Below are 13054 nucleotides of genomic sequence, written 5' to 3' on the forward strand. Positions count from 1 at the left end.
CCAAATGTAAGTACTCAGCGCCATCTGCTGGCAAATATGCTACGAACATCCATGTCCATTTCTTATATTTTGTTGTAGACCGGCCTAGCTTCATTTCATTTGTCAATAGTTCACTTCCAAGGTTGCAGGCACAGAGAACATATATGTCAACACCAGGCCATGTAAATCATACATTTCTGAAGTTTATTACAGACACAGAGACATATATACACAGTAAGAACAGTGGATCTATGACGTCCCTACAGATTATGGAAACAAAGATAAGAACAGAATGAGCAGGAACAAGCATGCATATCTCATCTCAATATTTCTCATACAGTCAATACTGATACAGTAGTGGACAGTCATGGTTATCAATATGCAGATAAGTATTTCCCCAAAGTAGCTGTTTCAGTTGGTTGATTGCATCAGCACATGCAGAAGTGGTGGAAAATGTACTCTGTATAGACTCTCTAATAATGGAAGAAATACTCTGTTACAAGTAAAAGTCCAGAATTCACTTGTGTAAAAGTACAAAAGTAAAGTAAAAGTACTTGCAGAATTTCAACAACCCAAAAGCACCAATACACTTTGTGATAGCATTTTATGTATAGACAAAGCATTCCACTCTATAGTGTATGCTATGCATTGTTTCATTATATAGATATTCCACTGTAAGGTTCTTAGTGTATGTATGAGTCTTGACGACAATTTTTTATGTATTTGATGTATTACCATGTTTCTGTTCTTGCTTACTGTAAATCGCTCTGGATTAAGAGCATCTGCTAAATGGCTAAATTGTAAACTGTGAGTTGTAATGGCATGGGCCCAGTGGTGTAATGAGAGTGGCTAGGCTAGGGTGTATTGATACCACTCATGCCAGGGGTTCTTCCGAATACTTTTTTTTTAACATACTAATACTATATTTTAGATTTTTCATCAAATACAAGAAACAACACAACAATATACAAGATATCAATTGATATTACTGTAAAGTAACAATGTAATTCAGCGGTGCCGTGGATGAAAAATATATATTTACAGGGGTGAACTGAGCCAAAAATGTTTGAGAACCAGTGCTGCACTATAGGCTATAATGTGATGTTCAATGCTCATTATTGCGACTGTAGGTTGCAGATTACTATGAATCCGTCCGTCGATTCGTCACACCTCGTAACACACTCCATAAATAGCCGTCTCTATATATGAAGATCACGACACTGACCTCAGCAAACCCTGCTGGATAGCCATACACATGGAGAAGACTGGATCACCACCTAGATCTGCATATATGGAGCCAGCCAGAAACTCTACATCTGACCTCAATGGGATGACCTCAATGGGTCTGACCTCAATTCGATGTCTCCCTTTTGACTGATACCTGTCCATTCAAACTCTAGACGGGCCTGCCCCAAAGTTATTAGTGCAGCTGTGCCCGGCAGCCGGAGAAAACTTGAGTTCTCAACAGGCCCGAAAATTAAAGCTTGGACCTACCTGGGCCCTCATCAAACCCTGTACACTGCCCCTGTTGCCACTCTTAGATCTCCATATGGAGCTGACCTGTTCTGATATTCCATATGTTGATCTGACCTCATTAAACCCTGTACACTCGAAACACACTCCATATATGGCCAGTACGGAATTCATTCCATATGTTGATCTGACGGTCAGATGGGCCCCACATTGACCCCCCATGCCAAATCGCCATGACCGCCATCGCTCGCCCAGCAGTTTGCCGTCACCCAGGTGGATGCGTGCACGACCGCTTCTCGCCCTCAAGGTCTTACTGGTTATTTCTAATAAGCATGCTGCACTCACGGGTCAAAACATACTCCGAATTGAGGGGTTATAAAGGCCAGGGATATTGTTTTTAAACTTTTGTTTCCTTTAGGTGAAAAGTAAACTTGACTTCGCTTCTTCCTTTAATAAACAAATTTGCATTCAAAGTAAATATATTAGGTCTACTCTACTGTATAAATCACTATAGCCTACAAGTGATAACTGATACTGACTCCAGTAGGCCACCTGCACTTCAGTTCTGCAGTTACATTTGCCTGCTTGTTTCTATGAAACTGGCCACACCTTTTTAATTCACCATCACAAAGGAATTTTGTGATTGGTGAAAGTTGTCTATGCTGTTGCACTTGAAGTTCTGACACACACGCACTCCCACGCACGCACACACGCTCACACACACACACGCACGCACGCACGCGCACGCACACACACACACACACACACACACACACACACACACACACACACACACACACACACACACACACACACACACACACACACACACACACACACACACACACACACACACACACACAATTCAATTCAATTCAATTCAAAGGGCTTTATTGGCATGAGAAAACATACGTTTACATTGCCAAAGCAGAAAGAACAATACAACAATACAGCAATACAATCAATACAAAAATTATGTACATTTTAAGTTCAGAATCTTCAATAGATCAAATTCTATGTACCCAGGTCACACACACACACACACACACACACACACACACACACACACACACACACACACACACACACACACACACACACACACACACACACACACACACACACACACACACACACACACACACACACAAACAATTCTGTCCATTTGTTTCGTTTTCATTCATTGTATTGATTTATTGTTAATTCAACCATCTAGTCTACCTACAGTAGAGGGCAGCATAGGACTGTTGTTGACTTAAGTTTCCCTCTGGATCTCAACCGTGGATGTACTTCAAATGTACCCTGCGCCTGCTCACCCTGCTGTACACGAAGTGAGTCCACATGTCTGTGTATTTGTATTGTCTACTCTACTCTACAGCTACATCTCGTAAAGGCCGACTTGGCGAAATATCGCTAAGGCTATAATTATTATAACTCAGAAGAAACTATACTGTTGTAGGCTATACCGTTGCCAATCGGTATGCTAAGTTGACAGAGAAAGAACTTCCAGTCATAAAAAGAATAGGCTACCCTTCGAGTTTCAGCCAGGGTAGCAACACCCAGAAATCGTTATTATGTTAATAAGAGACTCTGGCTGTAGTAGGACTCTTGCAAGTTGCATTGAAACTAAGCCCCGCCCACACGTCTCTGCCTCGGCTCACCTGCTCAGGTAAAAACAACGTCAAAAGTGAAGGAGGCTACTGAACTGAACGTCACACAGAACTGAACCTGCCTGCATCGAGCTGGACGGGTCGGATTTTTACGCTTCCAACTAGAAAGTCCGGTTCAGACTGAGTCAAAATGTCAGAGGAATGTGACAGGTGAGTTGCTACAACTTGGTCCAACTGTTTGTCTGTATGGAAAAAAAATGAAGAAACCTGTTTCAGGTGTGTTGACTACACACATGTGAGATGCTTTTGGAATGCAGTTTTGATCTGGTCTGGATCTGGATTGACTAGCTGTACAGTAGTTGTTGGACATCCTGCAGTGCGTAGGTTATTATTGCTACTGCAGTCTGCAGCCATTCAAAGAAAGCAGTGGTGGAAGAAGCTTGTAGCCTACTGAGATATTTTCCCAAAAAAGTAGCAATATCACAATGTAGAAATACTCTTACTAAGTACCTGTAGGCCTTTGTTCTAAACGTTACTTGAGTAAAGGTGCTCATCAAAGTCTCATCAAAATATACTTAAGGTACTATTTTCAAACAGCATAGGGGGCTAATATATTCCTAAAGTTTTTATAATATAATAATTTAAAGTAATTGGTAAGTTTTCAAATAATTGTATTGGAGTAAAAGTACAATATTGCCTCTGAGATGTAGGCCTATAGTGGAGTGGAAGTATTGCAAATTGGAAATACTGTCTAAAGAATATCCTACCTAAAAAAACTAAACAGAAACTGGATTTTAAACTCCTCTAGACTTCAGTCAGTTGGACCTGAGTTGGCTCTGCTGCTTTTCTCTCTCACCAAAACTAGCTGATCTACAAGCTCACAAGGAGAACTGCATTGCTATGCATTGAGTGTTATCTAAAAATGTTCTCTCCAGAATATGGATGCTGGGGTTCAAGTGTTTGAGCTTGGTGAATGCATGGGTGGTGAAATTAGCCAGTGGCTTTCAAACCATTTCATATGAAGGGTCCCCCAGCGAGGACCGGGACCCCCCTATTTGAAAAGATGTGCCAGGGACACCCATATATATGACCCATTATATATAACTGATCAATATACAGTAGTATGGGTCAGTTTGCCCTGTGTATAAGATTATACAGCTTTTTAACTTCCACCAATCTACAGTAGTATTGTAGATTTGGTGTGACACTGCTGAACTTGATGTGAAACTCAGGAGAAACCCTTTCTCTGTTGAGTAGAAGCAGCTCTGTGCTTTCTCCTACTTCCCTTCTGCCGTGACAATGACACATGAGAAAAGCCATTGTCTGTTTTGTTTCTTTTGCACAGAAGGCTGGTTTTTCTCTCTCCAGTCTCCTCCACCCTCTCCCGGCTGGTCACAAATGTTAACTAATATTTTCATTGAATCGGTGCAGTTTGTTTTTTCTCACTCCGTCACATTCCTGAAGTCAGACAGCTGAGCAGGTTGAATGGACCTGTTCTACAGGAACATCTGCATTTACAAGCACTCTCTGCCCAGCCACACTGCCATGTGCAGTGTCTGAGCACTGAAACTGAGAGAAGACTGGGCAATATATCACATTGATATCACAATATTAGACTACTGGGTTTAATTTTGATATCATAAAGAGTATTATCGTGATGAGGTTTAACTTTCAAGTTTGTGGTTCATTGTTGTTACATCTTAATAAATAATAATTATAATTAATAATAATAATAATATTAACTAGAACTGCACTCTGTCGAGTGCTTAAGTTTGCTCGTTGCACACAAGTAGTTCATAAATGCCCTACTAGTACGCAAGCAGACCGCTACAAACTCTCAAATCTCAGCCTCTCTGTAAAACATTGAAATTAAATATATGTTTCAATATTGGTTGGGTAAAAGATAACGTATGTATGTATACATGTATGTACAGTAAGTTGAAAGTAGTATACTGTGGTCGGCTGGCTTTTTTATGCGTATGCTTGGAGGTATATAAACTGATGTTGATGGTGACGTAATTAAGATATGTATCAATGCCGGGTTATAACTGGCTTTTGATGGTGACGTAATAAAGATAGGTTTCAGATTACATACATACAGACATTACCTTTAATTCACCCGACACTGAAACATATCCTAATTACGTCACCATCGACAGCCACTTATAACCCAACATTGAAACATATCTTACTTACGTCACCATCAACATCAGTATATATACCTCCGAGCATACGCACATTCGTACCAGCACGACCACAATACTTGCGCGCTCTGCTTGTGCTCTGCTTGAACATGATTGTAATATAAAATAAGGGAAATTATGACCGTTATCCAATCTCCGATTATTATTATTATTATTATTATTATCTGTCGATTCACAACTGAATGACTATTGAATGAGATGAGTACACAAATTAAATGTAGAACATTTTAAAGTTCTCTCTCTCTCTCTCTCTCTCTCTCTCTCTGGCGGCCACAGTAAGAGGGGCCTGGTGGTCCATGCAGCAGAGCAGTCGTACGTGGCCTCGGGTCCCAGGTACGAGGAGGATGAGGAGTCCTGGAGGCTGTATCTGGAGGAGAACCCTCTGACGGCAGCCTCTAAGGCCATGCTCAGCCTCAACGGAGACGACGGGTCCAACCCACAGTACTTCTACGACTACTACAACAACAAGGTATGGTGGAAGAAGTACTCGGATGTTTTACCTAAAGTACTGGAGCAACGCCGCAATGTAGAAACTGTTGCAAGTGAAAGGCCTTTGTTTTAAACGTTACGTGAGTAAAAGTACAAATGTATTGGCATCAATCAACATATACTTGTAAAATGTTTGAAAATAGCATATCTACAATCCCACAAGCTTGTGACCTTGTGGATCAGCTATAGCCTACCAGTATGTATAAAATAGGGCAAAAGTGGTTAATGTGTGTTTTATAATATAATTAATAATTTATATCTGCCAAGTAACTAGTAATAACTAAAGTATGCAAATAATTGTAGTGGAGTAAAAGTACAATATTTGCCTCTGAGATGTAGTGGAGGAGATGTAGAAGTACAGTACTTGAGTAAATGTACTTTGTTACTTTACCTTTCATACTGGTAACCTTTCTTACAGGGCCGGATTAGCCTGAGCGATCCATGGCTCTGCCTTTGATACTAAATAATTTATAATAAATTGAAAAAATAAAATAAAACATCCAAGCAATAACTAATGATTTCACAGACATTACAGAATAAACCAAACATAAAGATAAACGAGTTGACAGTGACAGTAACAATTCAAAATGCTCCGGATGAGCACATTAATGTCAGTGTCAGGGTTTACATTCAGGAGGTCATCATAGCCTCTGTGCTCCACACAGAGAATAGCAGAATGTCCACCTATTATTTTAAATTTAATTTTTTTTAAAAATTTAAAAAAAAAAAAGGTTAAATATCCCTGCCAATTATGAGCCCCCTGTGGAGAGTATTGCTTTCAAGCCATAAGTAGTGTATGAACACCATTTATATACAACTAGACCGGTGCCCGGCTGTAGAGCACCGAGTCGGTAATGAAGTTGGAGATCCAAGCCCCACCCGGCTATGCAATACTCGTACCCGTGTCAGAGTACCCGTTCCACCAATCTGTCTTTTATGCCCATAGCAGAGGCCTTATGTGGCGGTTCTGGACAACCGTGGGTCCGACAGAATCAACACCGGGCACTGCACTCCCTGTGGGGGTGTGGAACGTGTGTGTCAAATTTGTCGAAGTCGGTGGGGCAAACGGTTATCGAGTTACGTGCATTACAGGCTTACAGACGTACATGGTGGATGGATATTATATCCATCATTTAACTCTGATAGTGTACAAATGTAACAAAATGTACCCATGGCCCTCTGTCCTAAATAAATAAATAATTTAATTAATTAATTGGATTAGTTCGACTAACTCTAGATGAGATAAACCGTCTCTTTTCTGTTCAGATTTCTCAGAAGAAGGCTGGAGGACACATCAAGACAGAACCTGTGGATGTTGATCCCAACAAAAGGTAAAAGTCTCAGATTTTTCTTTCCATGATTCTACTGTTTCTGTAGAAGTAATGGGTCATGTACTCTGCCACGAGTAAAATTCAAATGGAAACATATTTTGAATATTGTTTTGATTCCATTAATCCAACTCACTCTGTAATGGGAGATGTATCTCTTACATCTAATGCCCTGTCTGTTTTAGTAGTCAGGCTTATTCAAACTTTGTCGTACGACATCATCTAATGACTAATTTGTTAAAGGGACACTTCACCCTTTTTGCAAAACAATATATGTTAATGACGTTTAGAAGCTTTAGAACACTTTCCTGGGGGTCTTTATGTGTGTAATATGTGGTTTTAGATATTTTAGATTGTAGCAGTGAGCCCAGTGTCTCTGATGTCATGGACACTGGTCTCACTTCCTTCCTGGACTACAATTCCCATAATACTTTGGTGCACTGCTCCTCCTTGTGGATAGGGGAGGTCTGTCTTACTGAGACCACATGTAGTCCAGGAGTGTCCAATCTATAAGCTTATAGATATTTTTGGTCTGCGATGCTGATGTACACAGAACATAAATTAGGCATTTATCTGTCTGTCTAGCATCCGTATTCATTAAACATGTCAGTAGACGCGTGTTAACAACCGTCCGTCGGCCTCTGTCTTTCCGCAGTAACTTCCTGCTTCCTGGTTACCAAGAATCCCTGCTGACCATCACTCCTCTGAGAAACGTCCCTCTGCACACGGTGACTGTTCAGGGCGGCGACAAGAGAGAGCAGGAATGTCCCTCTTACACGCAGTCCCTCGTGTCCTTGTCTGGCTACTCCGCCAGCAGTCTGGAGGTTCCCCTGCACCCCTCCTCCTCCTCCTTCACAGCGCTGGAGGACCCTGCCGCCGGGCCCTCCCACCACAGCAGCTCCCTGTCTGAGGGCCCGCGGTATATACGGGCCGAAGGCCACCGCGACCCATACAGCCCCAGGACCAAGGCCCTGACGCCCGACTCCACATACACAGAGACGTACAAGGACACACCCGGCCAGGTGTGTTTAGAACAGTGATTCCATTTCAAGGACCCCCCAGTTCGATATGTATTAGGCCACGGACCCCCATTTGAAACATTATTGTTTTGAGCCTCTCCTATGTCCAGCTTTGAGGGTGCATGTAAACACAAACATTGTCCTAACACAAACATTAAGTAAACACAAACATTGAAGACAAAAGTGAGGACGCAAATTGTGATTGGCCGGAATGAGATGATGTATGATGATAAGAGCGCCACTCAATCGTCAGTGTTTATTTAACTCTGAGTGTGTGCAAATGGAGCCAAATTGACAGACCAAAAAGTGTCCATTTGGACCGTTTAGCATAAGAAGAGACATCTTGGGAGGTTTTGGACACAATTTAAAGGCAAATGGGTTTCTCTTACCGTATATTAGAAGAGTCCTTGGGTTATACTGTCTTTCACGTGCATTATGAGCTTGTAGATTGCTACTTTTGAGTGGCACTGTTTGTACATTAATTAATTTACAAAACAAAAAATATTTTCATTCATTTAATTTGTTAATTTATTTATTTATTCCGAACATGTTAAAATATAAACGAGAAAAGACAAAGTAAATATTAAAACAAAAAAGAAGCGTCCAAAAAAAATAATAATAATAATGATCTTTCATAATCCTAAACTTATGTTTATGTTCGAAAAAGGAGTAGGAAGAAGTTTATTGAAAATCGTATCGAGCCCTACCCCTTCTTTGTGTATCTCAATACGTCAAAACGTATGTTGGAGATACAAGGTTTCTGTCTCGCCCAGTCTCACCAAGTCCTTTGTCTCACCCAGATCCTGTCCCTGTCCGAGGACAACATCCAGCTCCGTCTGTCCTCCATCACCCCTGAGGCCTACATGTCCTCACCCAGCTCTGGAAGCAGGTAACGACACTCAAGTTAAAGTCATACTCTGTAACCTCTTCTCTAAACACTTAGTTGAGAGTGTCTGTCCGACACCATGTTTTGAACAGGACAGCCCTAGTACAGTAGTTCTCAGACTGTACTCAAACAGGTCACCCCTGTAAATATCTTTTCAATCCCCCCCAAAAATTGCAGGTCTACAAGCTCACAACACAACGCATCAGAACGCTTGTAATTTCTGCATAGAGGGTTAGTTAAACGTATGTGGTTAAACCAGAGGGTTTCAACTGATCAGGGACCACCACCCTGGCTAAGAATCAACCTGGGGACCACTGTTGTGTTGGGATGGCATATGGGCTAAGAATCAAGATTAGTGCTTTCGTAACACTTGCTATGCAATGCATCCCATGTACCAATGTTTCTCAACCAATGGCCTACGGACTTCTAGTGGTCCATGGCATAGTAGGCCTGCAGCTGCAAGTTGTCCATGGGAAAATGTTCTTTTAAGATATAAATAAATAAAATGTATTAAAAATATGTTTAAATAATACAGTATCTCAAAAGTCCATCAAATGTAAGAAAATATTTGAATTGATAGCTAATAAAAAGATTTAAATGAAGTCATGACTGTTAAGGGCTTGATTTAATTCATTGCACGATACTACGTGCAACAAATTATATCAAGCCCAGGCACTATTTTACTGAAATATGAGTGGTGACAGTGGTCCAGAGCCAAAATATATTTTTAACTGATACAGCTGATCCAGTGCTGAATGCTGATAGAGCAGAGCTCAGCAGAGGCACAATCATTTCCTAATAATGATGACTCAATCAGGCACGCTGGTACACTCACCCACACACTTGCATGGAACAGTGCACAAAAGTTTAGTGCACTGTTCCGTGGAAGGAAATACAAAATCTTCACTTGGCTACATTACTAAATGCATGGTCAGGGACCACATGCAATACCTTCATGGACCACAGAGCACCTGTTGAAAACCCCTGGGTTATCATATTGATACATTGATAAATATTAACATTTCTCTCTCTCTCTCTCTCTCTCTCAGTCATCAGTTTGAATACATCGTCGAGGCTCCTCAGTCTCTGAAACCAAAAGGTTCAAGTTCCATGAGTTACCTGAACAAAGGACAGTTCTATCCCATCACCCTCCGAGGCCTGAACACCGAGACACACCATCCCTCCTACACAGTGCGGGTACGTTGGGCGTGTGTGTGTGTGTGTGTGTGTGTGTGTGTGTGCTTTACATAGATTGTGCATTACATTCACCCATTCACACACGATGGCGGAGGAAACCATGCAAGGAACTAACCTGCACATCAGGAGCAATTAGGGGTTCAGCGTCTTGCTCAAGGACACGTCGACAGTACACCGAAACACAGTTTCCGGAAAAGTTACGATGGTGTCCACCTGACAGCCAACAGTATTATATATATATATATATATATATATATGAATAAACAACTGCATGCCAGAGAAGCTTATTGTTAGTATCAACCAAAAACGCGGCAGGTGTCAATTGCTATTTCTTATTGTGTGTGTGTGTGTGTGTGTGTGTGTCACAGAGTGAGGTGATGCTGGTGTTCGGGGAAGAGAAGTTCACAGAGGAGCAGCTAAAACATTGGAGGTTCTGGCAAAGCAGACAGCACACCGCCAAACAACGCTGTTTAGATATAGGTGAGGACGCACTCACACTCACACGTTCCATTTATACTCATCACGCCATGACGTCTCTTGGCGTCAACTTCCGACAAGCGACGATATGTTACACTACTGGAGTCCAGATTGTGCTTCATCATCATTTGTTTGTCGTGATAATGTTTGATATGAGTGCTGCACAAGTGTTGCTCAGATGTGAATCTCGAATTTCCTTTACAAGAATTGAGAAAAAGATTTTCACACGATTCTCATTTTCTCCATGAAAATATTTATTGTCTTTAGTCTGTAGTTACTAGTTACTGAACATTACTCCATGTGGCACCTATAGCCAACTACTGTGGCTTTAAACAGACATCATCAAAGTGCAGATTCTGAGTCCGAATGGTCCCGAATATGACTGGTCCCCGCTGGCCATGATTCACATTGGCCATTTAGTACGGATGGCTTTCATATTGCAGCGATCCGTATCCAAGTACACTTCAATCGGTCCCAAAACCACCTCCCCATGCGGTCCCCGGGAACGGTTGTGTGATCCGCTCCCTGGGAACGGCACGCAGCATTCACACTAGTACCACAACATCTGCCAAGTGGTCCCGAGTGCGCACCCGGGACCATAGTGTGAATCTGCCCTTAAAGTCTCTCTTTCACACATAAGAGTGACTAAAATGAATTAATCTTGAAGCACTAGTTGATTGTTGTTGTGTTTCTGTCACAGCCGACTACAAGGAGAGTTTCAGCACCATAGACAACATCAAGGAGATCGCCTACAACGCTGTGTCTTTTACCTGGGACTCTAGGAACGAAGCACGGGTATGATTGTCTGCCTGCCTGTCTGTCTGTTTGTCTGTCTGTCATTCCACTGACTGGTCCATCGGATACTCAAGTAAAGTACAGATACGTCAAAAATGTACAGTACTTAAGTAAATGTACTGAGCTACTTTCCACCACTGCTTACCAGCAAAAATGAAACAGTAATCGTACTAGCAGGAGCTGTAGTTACACAACATGTCCAGCTGGGGGGGGTATACACAATGTAGAATGGAGAATTTGACAATAAGAGTTTAACACAAGTGATGGAGATGGGATGAGTTTGTCAAGATTATGATTTGTGTTTTGAGAAGATGATGAAGTGTTGTGTCCTCTCTGTGTGAAATTGAAACTGAGAACTGTACACTGCAGTGTGGTGGTAAAGCTATACAGTGTATACAGTATATATTAAAAAAAATCCATTTGTACATTCTCAGAGTTACACACCCAAAAGAGTCCTGGTGGGCCCCGGACCAGATGTTGAGAAACACTGGCACAGACCAGTGGTTCCCAAACATTTTCATGCCAAGGAGCCCCAAATTGACACTAATTAGCCGGCGGACCCCCATTTGAAGAGATAATGCCAGGGAGTCAGGGACCCCCAATAAGAGAAGATTTTCACGTCTCTAGCAGTGATTCTCAACCCGTTTAATTTCAAGGACCCCTAGTTTGACCTGCATTAGTCTACGGACCCCATTGATTTAATATTGTAAAATCAATGTTAATTTAACTCAGAGTGTACATTTGTACACTCTGAGTTACAGACCCATACGGGTCCATTTGTTTCCTAACTATAATTTAGCTGGGGACCCCCTGGAACTCTCAAGGACCCCTGGGGGTCCCAGGACCCCACTTTAGGAACCCATGGCATAGACCAGTGGTTCCCCACCTGAAAAGGTGGGGAACCTGAAAAGGTGGGGAACCCCCCCAGGCCCCCACAGACCCCAAAATATATCCCCAAAAATAATCTGATTTGAGTTGAGGCATTACATTTAGTTTGACTCGGTTCCACAGATTAATATTGTGATTAAAAAGGTCTTAAAAGTTAAGTCCTAATTTTTTTACATTACTGTCATCTGGGGAGTCCCGACCCACATGTTGAGAACCACTGGCATAGACGGCTTTACTACTCTAGTAATACAATGCTAGTAAACACTGTGTGTGTGTGTGTGTGTGTGTGTGTGTGTGTGTGTGTGTGTGTGTGTGTGTGTGTGTGTGTGTGTGTGTGTGTGTGTGTGTGTGTGTGTGTGTGTGTGTGTGTGTGTGTGTGTGTGTGTGTGATGAGAGGTAGGATGCTCTCCTCTCAGCGCAATCACCATGGCAACATGCCCAACATTCCAAAGTTACCTAGCAACAGTCGGAGCGCAAGCGTGGGGCTAACATGGCCGCCGCGGAAAAAGTTGATTGGCTGAAAGTGTGTGTGTGTCCGTGTGTGTGTCTGTGTGTGTGAGAGAGATGTTTTACTGCATTTGGTTTGGTGTCCTTATGTTACCTTTCATAACTGTTGTCACTATCATTGCCTTTCCTTTCCTATTAAGGGGAATTATATCTGCAGATCAATATCTATTCACCACTTTATGAGCTTATGATGAATTTGTCT

At 41.9% G+C, this 13054-nt stretch overlaps 1 protein-coding gene across 2 annotated transcripts in view; it reads left to right on the forward strand.

The window, feature by feature from the left end:
* Window positions 1-3139: 3139 nt before the first annotated feature.
* LOC310876560 (grainyhead-like protein 1 homolog) overlaps window positions 3140-13054 on the forward strand; it is a 21543-nt gene continuing 11628 nt past the window's right edge. For both annotated transcript variants that reach the window (XR_014570731.1, XM_083790126.1), the window contains exons 1-8: window positions 3140-3272; window positions 5543-5735; window positions 7022-7086; window positions 7739-8105; window positions 8903-8991; window positions 10038-10185; window positions 10554-10665; window positions 11363-11457. Coding sequence is in view for 1 of the 2 variants with exons in the window: in XM_083790126.1 (XP_083646252.1) it covers window positions 3253-3272; window positions 5543-5735; window positions 7022-7086; window positions 7739-8105; window positions 8903-8991; window positions 10038-10185; window positions 10554-10665; window positions 11363-11457 (1089 nt within the window). In the remaining variant the exon portion in view is untranslated. The remainder of the gene's footprint in view (window positions 3273-5542; window positions 5736-7021; window positions 7087-7738; window positions 8106-8902; window positions 8992-10037; window positions 10186-10553; window positions 10666-11362; window positions 11458-13054) is intronic.

This window comes from Protomyctophum parallelum (genome assembly GCF_964188405.1).
Source record: "Protomyctophum parallelum genome assembly, chromosome: 19".
In the NCBI taxonomy this organism is placed as follows: Eukaryota; Metazoa; Chordata; class Actinopteri; order Myctophiformes; family Myctophidae; genus Protomyctophum; species Protomyctophum parallelum.